Genomic DNA, 13,632 nt, shown 5'->3' on the forward strand with positions numbered 1-13,632 from the left:
TTATATTCTTAGATTCTTTATTTTTAAGAATGTATGTTTGTATGTCACAATAGATAGCTTTAGAACAAGCTAACATTACTATGGTTCAGGCATATACAACTGGTACAGTTCAGTAGTACATAAACAACTTGAAAACAAATGTACTGTAGACCAGGGAACTTAAGTTACCAAAAATAAACAATATTAAAATTTATATAGGGCAGTAAGTAAAAACAATTACTTTTAGGTTCTGCACACTAAAAGAAAAAAATGTAAGCTTTACATGATAATTGAAATTATGAAGTTCTACTACAGATTATTATGGTATATAACAAAGAAGAATAAACTTGAAAGGTTGTCACATTTTGGTTTTGTTCCAGTGATGCACAATCACATGAAATCTTACATAGGTTTTGTGTAAAATTACCACCTGGTTACTTTATCTACAACAGATTTTAAGATTAAAAAAAAGCTTCCATGTAAAATCATTTAAAACTAAAATAATGTAAAAGGGTGTTTACAGACTCCTTAGGGATTGTTGGTGTAAATGCAGTCAAGAGCTGCAGTGTTTTTAACATTGGTAAACAAATACTGGATTAAAGTGCAACACTCTCTCTGACAGCAAACCTGCTCTATGCTGTAGAAAATCTCTAAATCTCTGCAGAGAAGTAGAAACTGATTTAGCCAGCATCAAGCATGTTTCTCTCGAAAGTCACTGATGGCCTTCCAGAGCGTACATAGCATCCCTCCTCTGTAAAAGAAAAATCATTAAGATGCTTAGCTTAAAAAAACTGGTCTCCACTTCCATAGTATCCTGATTCAGGTACACTTCGATTCAAGCCATCATGTAGTGGTCGTAATACATTCATTGCACTTATTAAACATGGTAAAAACTCAGAGAAATCAAATGTGAAATACTAAAACACAAAATTAAAACAAATGTGAATAGCATTTTTGGTTGTAATACAAACTAAAAGAACTTCTCTAAAGCTCACAGAAGTCAATGAAAAGACTCCCAGTTGACTTCAATGGACTTTAAATAAGACCATAAGAACTGTCTACAAATGTGTATTTCAACTGAATTGAATGGGAGTTTTGGCTGAATTAGTAACTGGATCCAATATACTTAAAAGTTAACACCCCAAAATTATCCATAAGTGGCAGCTTTAATTTAAATCCACTTTTTCTATATGATCCAGAATAGTCAAGGATTGAGTTTGATCACACACCAGCGCTAAACTGGTGAATCTCTGTTGATGTCAGTGGAATTACTCCTTATTGACATTGGTAGAAAGGCATGACTGTCCTCCCATTGAAATCAATGATAAAATTAATGTAGGATTAATCACTAAACGAAGAGAATCAGGCCCTCCTTGTTCAAAGTAGACTAAGCTAATTTGAACATAACTAGCAAATGTTACATACTGTCCTAATTAATATAATGAAACACTAGATATGAAATCTTACTATTTGTCCATGTTTTAATTTCTAGCTAAGATGATTGAGGGCAAGGGAGGCCTGGTATACCTCTATGCATTGCTTCTGCTCAAATCCAGTTCAGTGGCTACGGGCAAACTTGCTATGATTATGTAACAGTTTAGTGGCAGTTGCATAATTTTCAGACATATTTTGTAGTTTATTGTTCTCAAAATGTTAAATTATCTGTGTCTAAAATTGTTTATATAAAGCAACACTCCGAAGGGACCTCTCTCCGAGCAAGTCTTTTGCTTTAGCTAATTTGAAGAATAAATTCTTTCAAATAACAAAATCAAACTAAAACATTTTTTAAATGTTTAATCAGTACATATTCAGTGTGTCTCTGTGTGTAGAAACCCTGAAAACTAGATTTCGTAGTGTTCATTTCACATAAGTAAAATTCACACCTTAAGAATGCCATTCACAATTTTCCATTTCTATAGTTTCAGTACACAGAATACCTCTATATTTCAGCTATGTGAGATTAAATAGAAGGTGAAGTGTTACCTTAGTCTCAGGCATTTCAGATCATCTCGTGTAACGTAGCAGAGAACATCCATTAATGTGTAGTCTTCTGCCAAAAACTTTGGGGGAGGGAAAAGAAGTCCGAATTGAAAGTCCGGCTACTTTTGTCAGATATATCCATTGATTCTAAGATTAATATATAATATAGGGACATGATCCTGCATTCCTTGTGTACCCCAAACTCCCTTAAATCAAATTCTGAGTGCAGAAGGAATATAGGAATGGTCCAAAATATGGTAACTTTATTGCCAATAAAGACTTTGATGCTACTGTTTTGTTTATATGTAGATTTTGTCGAGCTTATGTTTTGTAAATACAGTGAAAATACCCCATCTTTATACGGGATGTTGTATGTTTGCATGTCACAGAGTATATATGTTTGAATTGGTCCTAATTCTGCAGTTCAGATATTTTTATCTTGTTTTGTTAATAGGCGATTCTATAGAGCTTGCTATGATAGCTGAGTACCTCAGACTTTAATTAATTAATCCTAAACACTCCTGGGGATAGGGGAGTTGGTAGGTAGGTTGGTATAAATACCCCATTTCACCGAGGGGGAAAGAAAGACACAGAGAAGTTAAGGCCTGTGTTTTCAAAAGTGACCTCTACACTTCAGTTGCTTCAATTTTTGTGTGATGAACTTTAGAAAACCATGGGCCTGCTCCTCAAAAGGTGCTAACCAGCCATGGGTCTTAACTGAAGTCAGCTGAAGTTCTAGAATGCTCAATATCTCTAAGGCTCTGTCTTCACTACAAAATAGGTGTATATGTTTTCATATCAAGATAGCTAGTTCAATGTAAAATCCTAGTGGAGACAAGGCACAGGTAATTTTTATCTTGATGTATCTAGTCAAAGTCAACCCCCATTCCTCCTGAAGTTTACCAGAAGGCTTCACTGCAATCAACAGGAGTTGCTGGAAGAGGTGCAAAGATGCTTAGGAATTAGGAAGCCAATCAAAATATTTTTAGTTAACTGGAAAATGTGTTTTATTGTATCTAGCCTGAGGTAAGCACCGCCCAGAGCCTGCACCCTGAGCCTCTCCCCGCGCCCCAACCCCCTGCCCCAGCCCTGATCCCCCTCCCTTCCTCCTTCCAAACCCCTCAATCCCAGCCCAAAGCTCCCTCCTGCACCCCAAACTCCTCATCCCCAGTCCCACCCCAGAGCCCACACCCCCAGTTGGAGCCCTCACCTCCCCCTGCACCCTATTCCCCAGCCTGGAGCTCCCTCCTGCATCCTGGACTCCTCATTTCTGGCCCCACCCTGGAGCCTGCACCCCCAAACAGAGCCCGCACCCCAACCCCCCAATTTTCTGAGCATTCATGGCCCACCATACAATTTCTATTCCCAGATGTGGCCCTCGGGCCAAAAAGTTTGCCCACCCCTGAGCTAGCTACATGAATTAAAAGCAATAGTAGACTTTTTATAATGGTCTTTCTATTCTTCACCCCTCCCTTGCCCCTCCACCCCCAATCTCATCTCCTCCAAAAGGTATACAAATCATTCCAAGGTTTTTGCTGGTATAGAAATAATTCCAAGGTTTTTGCTGGTTTTTTTCCCCACTAAGCCCAAGAAAAATGCATTGCTACTGTATCACAAACATACCTAAGAAAATATATCTTTCCTACCCTATTTATAGTATCTTCATCAGCTCCATTAGTTCTCAGCCAGTTTATGAGATCAGAGTCTTCAACCCCTGTGCCAGAAGGATTAAGGTAACAGACAGACAGTCCAGGGATATCTAGATCAAATATTTTGAAAAAAGTTAGGTCTTTTCAAAGAGTCCTCTTCACAATTTTAAATAGAGAAGCACTGTCTTCAGTGACCTTTCCTACTCTTTCCACAAAAATGTGACATGCAAGTGCCGCTATAGAGAAGGATATAGAGATCAAATCCTGCAGTATTTACTCAGGTAATATTCCCTAGTGCGCTTAAATGTGTACTGTTTCAAAACAGCACTACGTTAAAGCACACCAGGGAACCTCTAACGCGCACCACCAGGGTCTACACAGACCAATTAGTGAACAACGCATTAGTGCTCTTTAGAAATCACTTCCCCATAGTCCATACTATTGCTACGTGTAGTCAAGCCCTTCTTAGATACATGCAACCATTTCTGGTGTCTCTTGGAGAAACATGGATTTCCTTTTTTTTTTTTTTTTTTTAAATTGGGGGTGTTTTATCAGTGATTATTAGATAAAACTGAAAATCAGAAGCCCAAGGTATAAGACACTCTTATACCAATACCTCTGCATCTATACTTGGGTTGTAATAACTATCCTTGTATAATTTAAATTGGTAAAGTGGTACAATCGGTGTTTGTAGACAAGGCCTTAGACAAGACTCATATTGCCCTCAATGTAATTTTACCTGAGTAAGGCTTCAGGACCAGGACCTGTGCTATTTTTATAATCCCTGTTTTTCCAGGGTTTTCACTCTGCTATAGAAATGTATTCATGCTAAAATATGCAAGGGTTTCCACCCCTGCTACAAATACGATTTCTATTGTTTGATTGCTTTTTAAAGCTTTTGCAGTAGTCTCTCTCTCTCTCTCACGTATGGCTCTTTTCCCTTGAAAGTGGGATATGAGCCTCTAAGGCCCTCACAGGGCTCTACTGAGCCCTCCTCTACTTTTTCCATTTATTGTTCTCTTCCTCAGTGCCCATGTGAGGAACATATAGTTTTTTGACAACAAATATCTGGACTCTTCACTTTTGTGTCAATGTATACTGCTTCTGAATCAACCAGTAAGGTTGCTGCACCTCTTCAAGGGAGTGAACATGATAACAATGAATCCGTATGCTGCAGTCAAGAAACAAAAGGTGAAATCCTGGCCTCATGGAAGCCAATGGCAAAATTCCCACTGATTTCAATGTGAGCAGGATTTCACTCACAATTACTAGATAAATCACGCAGTGCTATTCTAGAACTCTGGCCCTTCAGCTCCAAAAACACCCAGGTTCTTCAGCTAAATAATTCTCTAATACCTGGTACTGATAATAGGTTCCTTGTGTGTCTAAGGGCAAATCACTGAAAGCAATCTCTCTCTCTCACACACACTTAAGCCCACACAGCAGTCTTTCTTTAAAGCAAGTTTATAAATCTTGTGGATTAATCGCTCTTGACTTTTTAAAACTCAGTAAACACACATGCACAGTACAAATAAGTTGGTCTTGTTTAGACAAGAACACTTAAAATTAAAGAAACCAAGTGTGACAGAATAGCCCTGTCTACTCCAGTAATGTATAACCACAGATCAACAGCATGTTTTGAGTTATACAACACTTGCTTTTACTGTGGATACAGAAACAAATGAAGTAACTTATTTCCACAGTATACTTGCTTGCTTCTACACAGTCCTGGCTAGGAGAAATATGGTTAAAGACCTTTACTGATGCTGGGCCAATGAAATAAAAAAGTTTGTCTGCCACAGCATTCTTTTGTAGCTGCTGTGTGGAACAGTTTCGTTTGAAATCTCTACTCACTTTAAGGTGACCAGACGTCCCGATAAAATTGGGACTGTCCCGATTTTTAGTTCTTTGTTCCACATCCCGACCGATGCACAGTCAGGACGCCATTTGTCCTGATATTGTGGCTTTGGCCGCTCCGGCCTTTTTTTTGCGCTTCCCCCATGTGTCCCGATATTTTGCCCGTTCCATCTGGTCACCCTTATCACTTACCTACTCGTTGTGACCTAAGCTTCAGGTTTTTGATCTCTTGATCCTTTTCTTCTATAGCTTGTTGCAAAAGGGTGTGAAATTCTCTCTCCTTCTGCACTAACTCTTCTAGTAGCCTGCAGGGGGAAAAGAAGCATGGATTTTTAAAATTTAATTTTATGTTTTCAGGAAAGTATCTGAAGAGTTTACTAATAGCAGTGAAAACTAGGATCCACCATACTGATGCTAGTAACATTCATAACTAATTTGGGAATCTTAAATGAAAAGGTAGACTGTTCCAGCTTTCACTAGTGCATATAATTAAGACTTAATACACATGTAAAAATGTAAACATCCAGTGTTCTAGTTCCTAGAGTTGGGGCCTTTCAACAAAACTAGTTTTAAGCATTCATAGCAAATGGGAGCTGCACAGAAACTTTCAATGAAGCTTCAGCAACTCAGCATTCCTACTTAACTGAGTTTGGTTCTTAAAGAAAAAAATTAAACAAAGCAATTGGGTAGTGTGTTCAGCTGTGGAGGAAGGAGTGTCATTGAGGATCAAAGGTCAAAACCGTTAATGGACATAGGGCTAAGTTGTGTCTTTAGCACATTACCCTCCATAAAGCGCAGGGCAGCTACATCTATCCCAGCAGGAGCTCCTGAAAGCACTGCATTAGAGGTAGATGCAACTGGAGGGTGGCCACAGCTATACTTCTTGAAAGGGTGTAGCACACGTTCCCTTCCAATGGGAGCAGTCCCCCCCTGCCCTCTTTGAAGAGTACAACATTGCTGTAGATTTTAGCCTAGATCAGTGCTTGCACTCAAAAACAAGAGACTGGCTTTGTGCCCAGCCGTCAGTAGGTATAAGGGGCTGGTGGTCACCTCCCTGTTTCCTCTCCTAAATCTGAATTGTTTAGGATACAGTCTGTTTATTTCAGAGAGGATTGATTAGGTGGTGTCATGATGAATTATGTAAAATTAATATATACAGTAGGTCAACTAATGCTTCTATTTAACCTCTCTTATAATACAAACATAAAGGGACATCCAAAGGAAGTCAAAGGCAACAAAGTTAAAACTGATAAAAGGAAATTAACACCAGGCACAGTTAATCTGTGGAACTCATTGGGGCAATATATTGTTACAGCAAAGAGCTTAGTAACATTTTAAAAATAAGACATCTGAACACTACACAGTTACAATAGATAGGATGCAAAGGATATAAATTATATTTTAGAGCATAAACCTACTCCACTAACTCCCTGAGGTTAGGAAGACACTTTCCCCAAACTTTCCCCTTGGAAATGTTAGAGTATAATTGTCTGTTATAGGGGTATTACATCTTCTTCCAAAGCATTCGGTGCAGGCCCTTGTCAGATACATGATAGTGGATTAGATGGACCATTGTTTTGTTCCTAACAGTACATATAGTTTATTCCTCACCCATTCATCTGGGCTGATAAATGTGTCCATGGTCATCTAAATAGTTTACAATTTTTTGCCTTGCAAATGACAGCCATATGCTGCTTATGCTAACAAAGCTTAAAGTAGTATAATTATCCTGGTTATTTAGGGAAAGTTTTCCATATAACTTATGGAAAGTAGTATTTTTGTATCTAATTATCACGACAGAAAGTTTTTGGTTTTGCATATAAGAGTAGCATATTGCTCACAACTTACTTTTTTAAACAAAAAACAAAGAAACTTTAACAGTATATCTTTCGTCCATTCTTAGAGTGAAAGGAATGAAGCTTTATTCTGAATAGTAACATGTTGTTAGGATGCCACTCCCCATCAGAAACTTGGGCAGTAAAATGTGACCAGCCTAACTAGTTTCTTTTTAATTCCTTTGCTTAATGGAGATTCCAGAGGTTTTTGTATGAGGACTTTTGACGTATATTGTCATTGTATTATATATGGCAATCAGAATATGTCTTAACTATCTATTTATGTCAAGCTGAATATATTACATTGTAATATGAGAACTCACAAACTAAGTTCACCCTAACAAGAAAGTGCAGTGCACTTTAATGCTAACAGGTAATTCAAGTGATGCTGAATTACTAAAAAGCTTCTCTTGTCTAAAGACCTCAAATCAAGCCAAATCACATTCAGTTTTCTAATATGCTTGGAAATGAAGTGTCATTGCCAAACACTTGTAATTTAATCATCAGTATAAAGGATTATAAAGAATATTCCAGCCACCACAAGATTTGTCCTATCAAGATACAATGTATATACACATTTTAAAATGTACAGACATATTTTTCAATTAGTTCGGAAATCTGTATTTTCAGGCCTGTTTTTTTCATAAGGCTTTGCTGTTCTCCACCTTCAACTATCTGAGAGAAAAGTTTGTTTTTTTTAAACAATTCAGTCTCCTGGGGATCGATCCTGCTGTAGTGAATTCCGCATGCAAAACAAGACAAATGACAAGACTGGGCCCTGTTTAATTGTGCAGTGCCCCTGCTCAGCAGCTTGGATTTGTTCCCTGGAAATAACTATAGAAAGGAATAATGAGTTCTGCTTTTATGAAAATGAAATGTGTCATTTAACCATGAAACATGAAAGGCAAGAATAGCAGAACCTTGGCAACAAGTTTAATAGTTAGTTAAAAACAGAGCTCGCCTGAAAGCAAGCTTTACACTCATTTTTGTCAGCAGTGTACTGAAGTGAATAAGCCTGAAATAAATTATGTGGATTTTTCCAAACTCAGAGTTACAAATTAATGTTTATCATCAACTAAATGAGAAATGCACTGTATTATGGATTATCACAGCTGTCAGATTTGGAGAAACTTTTTAAGAGTGAAAGAAAATGCAATCAATCATAAGAAATACACTTGAATCCTTAGAAGTCTAGACTTACCTATTTGTCTCTAATTTTAGCCTCCCTAGTTGCACATTCAGTGATCTATGAGCAGCCTGGGAATCGTGGGACACTGTAGAACTGAGTGTGCTCACACCTGAGGTAGCTACAGCATCTTCTATGACAATGCAAGGCCGTTGAATATTTTGATTCTGAGGCTGTTCATCATGATCTTCTTCAACTTCTATGTCATCCTGATCTGCTGTATCACTTTCAGATGCAAGACTAAAGTGTGGCCTCAGTTCTATTAGAAATAATGTTTAATTATTAATAATCCCAACAATAAAGTCATATTTAAATTAATACTTATAGCTCATCCTAGAGTTTTCATTAAACCATGCCTGAAAAATTTGCAGCAAAAGGTTGTAATTGTGTTTCCAAAGGGTTTAAAAACAGCTTAAAAATGCCACAATGGCCTAGTACATTTTGAACATTATTTGGCTTCTGATGATCATTTACAATCTCCAAGCAGTAACAATCTGTACTTACTAATAGGGTTCCAGACTTCGCTAGTATTTTTGTCATAAACCATGCAGAAATCCCAGAATTCACTGTGTGTGCCACATAAAGCAAACAAGGTGCAATACCTGCTCAAAGTTTGCGACATAACATGCTTGCATTCCTCTCACGCAAGGCCTCATTCAAAACATACTGAAGTCAATGGGAGTCTCTCTGTTAATTTCAATAGTTTTTCGATCAGACCCTTAAAACTAAAAAACTCCTCAAAACACACTATGTAATGGATTTTAATGTGACTAAAACAAAAATTCTGTAGGCAAGTAATTTGGCTAAAGTGTTGGCTTAAAAGATATGTCTCAAATCTTTTTTATTTTGCTTTTCAGATTTACAGTGGAGTATTTGTTTTAAAGCCAATGGACCTGGTTAAATACAGGACAGAATAAAAGTCAGACATTAATTCCAAAGGTTGTCACTATTTGTATGAAGCATATTTTGCCACTTTTTCCCCATCTCTTTTACACTGTTTATGTTTTGAAACAGAGCAATAGCTGTTTGAGATTTATTTTTAATGACCACTATCGCACACAGTATTTTAGGTTAAAGCAACAGTACCTATTAATACCACTACCACCACCTTGGATTTACATTATATCCATCATGTAATGGCTGCAGTCTTACATCTTTTAAATGCTCACTGCAGCTGCATATGAGAATGAAGGCTTTAGTGATTCTTCTAAAATAATCCCCAAATCTCTTTCCTGGTCACTAAACTGGGGCACTTTCTATACAGCAAACATTTCCCTTCTTTATTCTTTCTCCACAGCTTATAATTTTTCATATATCTAACCTGAAGTGCATTTTTCAAACTCTTAAATTAATATAAATTCTATATCTGGGGCAGGGTTCCCATCCTTCCAAATTTAGCATTATCTGCGATTAGGGTTATTTTACTTACCAAGATCATTACCCCCTAATGATAGAATACTACTAAAAAAGTGGAGTAGCACTGTTCATTTTCACTTGTCAGAAGTCAGTTGTATAAAGAGGGAATGTACTCTGCCTCCTTTTCCGTCCGTTACACTAACTACCAATTCTTATCAGTTATGTAAAACGTGTACTCCATTAGGTCCGTGATATTCTTCTACAATGTATTAACAAAGTAACATCAATTTGCAAATTGCATCAGCTTAGTGATACACATCCTTCCTTTCCTTCTTCAGCTGAGACTGGTTACCTCTAAGCCTTTTCCCCCGAAATATTCTCCCATTTGATTCTTAATTTGTTCAGGTTTCAGAGTAGCAGCCATGTTAGTCTGTATTCGCAAAAAGAAAAGGAGTACTTGCGGCACCTTAGACACTAACACATTTATTTGAGCATAAGCTTTCGTGAGCTACAGCTCACTTCATCGGCATTCCCCCTAATTGCTGGCAAACTCAGAAGCAGAGGGGAGTTTGCCCAGGATCCCCTCCATTTCCTCGCTCTTCACTTCCACACATTACAGTATGCTCTTCCACAGCTGAGCTAGGTAGATTTCAACATTCTAAGCTTCCAAAGGCAATGAAACTATATTTGCCCCAAAGTGAGGAAAGCAGACTAAACCTCCACCAATAATCCAAACTGATTTTTTTTTTTCCCTGTGAAAATGTTTGGATTCCAGTTAAACTATTATGCCACACTAAAGGACAACAATTTATTCGTCTTGTAAACAAGATCCAATAACAACTCCTCCTCGAATAGCTCCCTGTATGTAGTTTTTGGTTACAAATAAAGAATAAGCAGTAATAAAAACTCCTGTGGAATTTTCAGCACTCTAGTAAAGCTAAAATTAGACATACAATGTAACTTGGAAGTATCAAATAAACAATTTATTGACAAGGTATTAGAAAGTAGATTTTAACTAGCAAATGTCGATAAATATCCATTTCACCAACACACACAAAATGATGAGAAAATATTTCTATAGATAATAATTGAAATGTACAGATAGGCAAAGAAAGAAAAATGCTGCTTGAGAATTTATGTTAAGAATATTTACTTTGTATATTTTCACATGTGATAGTGATGATTTCTGTTTTAATAGCTTAACTTTTAAAATCTCAATGTCTCCTGTCATTAAATAATTACTGTCTGACCTCTGATTGTCTGCCCCCCCATAATTTCCCAAAAAATCTGAAAATGTAAAAAAAAAAATGCTTAAAAATAAACATTGATATTTCTTTCAAAATTATTTTTAAAAAATCAAATTCTTCACTGCCTTCTTATCAGATACACTGAAGATAGTTATGCAAAACAGGAAGGACCTTAAATGCTTAGGACTTTAGGATGGGAGTTTTCAAAAGCAGTGAGTGGTGGCCTGACTCTTCTCCCATTGAAGTGAATTGGAATTGAATTCAGTGGAAGCAGAATTTAGGTCAACACAAAGCACTTTTTGAAAACCCCACCATTAATACCAAGAAAAATGCACCATGCATGGCAGTTAAGCTTGCAAAAAAACATTTCAAAGAAACAATCACACTTCTCTAGTCACTTTGTCATTACTACAGACCTATGTTTCTCCCCAAAACCATATTTGTTTTGTGTGAAATTTACCCCTGTAAAAATGGCCTACACCATAGGTCTCAAGTAGAATTTAAGTAGTCCACAGGCCTTGTGGACTAGCTCTAGAGAAGGGCAATTTATACCCTATACAATTGCAAGGAAAAATTGCCAGTCTGTATTAACCACTTGAATGCTGCAAATTTAGTACGCCCAAGAAGAATGCACCTGCCGTACTGCTGAATGCAGCAGGTTCATTCTAAAGTTCCATTGTTTTCAATGGAGGAAAGCAGCATAGTGGGTGTGGCAGACTGGAAACAAATGGGTTAGCGTTTCTTTAACATGGAATCCTTCTCCTTGACAACTCACACACAACAGAAGCCTCTTAGCTGTAGCAGGGAAGAATGGCTGGCTACTACCCCTAGAGAGAGTTTTTGGCCAGTGGAGCCACACAAGTTATTGTCACACTTCTTGCATGGCCAACAGTCTGTACCTCAGAGAACATATTCAAAAAAGCTAAGTATGCTGGGTGATGAGCTATTTTGAGCTCTCTTTCATATCCCATGTGTGGATGTGGAGTACCTGAAAAATCTGGCCCTCAAAATACACTGGTAAGTCTACTACTGGTTACCCATTCGTCACTTATTATATTATGCATCCTGGAAAGGTGCACTCCAAAATAGCTGTGACAACTCACCTATGAATACTTGGCTTGTGAAACAGCTAATGCATGTCAACAAAGACAAAACGAAGTCATTGCAAGTTTTAAAAGCTTCCGTGAAGCATCATGATCACAGCACGATTAAAAACATTTTAAAGCAATCAGAGATTAAATGTTTGCTGTGTAACACAGTGACTCACCTGGGATCAGAATAGTAATAGCAGTCTGCACAGCTTTTCGAATTATGCTGTCCAAGGCAAACATCCAGTGCGGCTTGATGTTGTGATTTCGTAAAACTTTATTGACCTGATGACAGAGAATGCAGTTCAGAAATCATTTTATCCCCAAAGTTGCACACAGCTGATAATAGTATATTAAGCTCAGCTACACTGCATTAAAAACAGTTTTCTTTAAGTAACTTCATGGTGTCATTAGAAAAGAAAATAGAATAGCAGTGTTTCCAACGTTTGCAATATTGTCACAAGTCTTGTGACATTTGTATTTTTCATACACTCTTAGTTCCTAGAGTCCAGTGGTGGCATGAGAATCTTAGCCTTCATTTTTGAAAAGGTCAGATTTTAGCCCTCAGGGTTGTGGAGAAAAGCTTAAAAATGTGAACCGCGAATGCTTCAGCACCACAGGGCAAATAAAAATAACCCTTCTTTTAAAAAAAAAATCTCATGACTTTTAAGCCAATCTTATGATTTTTTTTGTGGGGGAGGGATGACATGATTTTTGACTGCTTTGGTTAGGAAGACTGTAATACAGTTGTCTATTTTAAAATAAAGATGGGTGCACCCTCTTCAAAAAACAGTGTGAGGCTCTTCCCACTTGAATAAGAAAGGAGCAATTTAATACTAGTTTACTTAAATGGAATTTTGCTAATTCTTTTATTGCTTCTAGTCTGGTTTGGGAAGGAAAAAGGATGTGGGTTTTTTCTGAAATTTAAAAATATCTGTAACAAGTTAAAGATTATTTTAGATTCCTTTCCATTGCCCCCTTCCTCCTATTTTTTGGCCCAGTATAACCCTGCTGATTTAGAGGTGGTAGCTAATGAAATTATACCTTCTTCCATATCTACTGGCCTGGTCCTGTCCTATCTGTGTATTCCTCCAAAACTTCACTCTCAACTACACTCTTAGTTCTCTGTAACTTATCAAAATATATTTTTCTGAGGTTGTTCCTTTCGAACTCACAAAGGGCTGGAAGTGAGCCGAGAAAGGAGACAGCAAGGGTATGATGGGGTGGTGGATTATTCAAAACTGTACAAGGACACCTAGCCAAAGTTGGCAGGAACAGCAGCCACTAGGTTTCACAAGCTGGCTCTCAAACTAGGCCACCAGGGCTATACAGGAAAAGCTGACAGGTGAAACCAACAGCAGTAGGACATATAAAGGAGCAGGAGGACTCAAAACTTTTCAGCAAGACAAATTAAATTACATTTAGAAGTTCATTCTAATAAAGATTCATAAATGC

General features: G+C 37.4%; 1 protein-coding gene across 6 annotated transcripts in view; it reads right to left on the reverse strand.

Annotated features, from left to right (window-relative positions):
* Nucleotides 1-13,632, reverse strand: part of MAP3K5 (mitogen-activated protein kinase kinase kinase 5) — a 155,092-nt gene continuing 141,460 nt past the window's right edge. For 4 of the 6 annotated variants that reach the window (XM_037894854.2, XM_037894852.2, XM_027820561.3 and 1 more), the window contains 6 exons: nt 12,357-12,462; nt 8,502-8,745; nt 5,658-5,770; nt 3,606-3,718; nt 1,963-2,039; nt 1-730 (listed from right to left, as the gene is read on the reverse strand). In XM_037894854.2, coding sequence (XP_037750782.1) covers nt 670-730; nt 1,963-2,039; nt 3,606-3,718; nt 5,658-5,770; nt 8,502-8,745; nt 12,357-12,462 — 714 coding nt within the window. In that variant the 3' untranslated portion in view covers nt 1-669. Of the gene's footprint in view, nt 731-1,962; nt 2,107-3,582; nt 3,719-5,657; nt 5,771-8,501; nt 8,746-12,356; nt 12,463-13,632 lie in introns of all 6 variants that reach the window. The other 2 variants (XR_005224718.2, XM_037894853.2) reach the window with 2 other exon arrangements.

This window comes from Chelonia mydas, chromosome 3 (genome assembly GCF_015237465.2).
Source record: "Chelonia mydas isolate rCheMyd1 chromosome 3, rCheMyd1.pri.v2, whole genome shotgun sequence".
NCBI classification, from domain to species: domain Eukaryota; kingdom Metazoa; phylum Chordata; order Testudines; family Cheloniidae; genus Chelonia; species Chelonia mydas.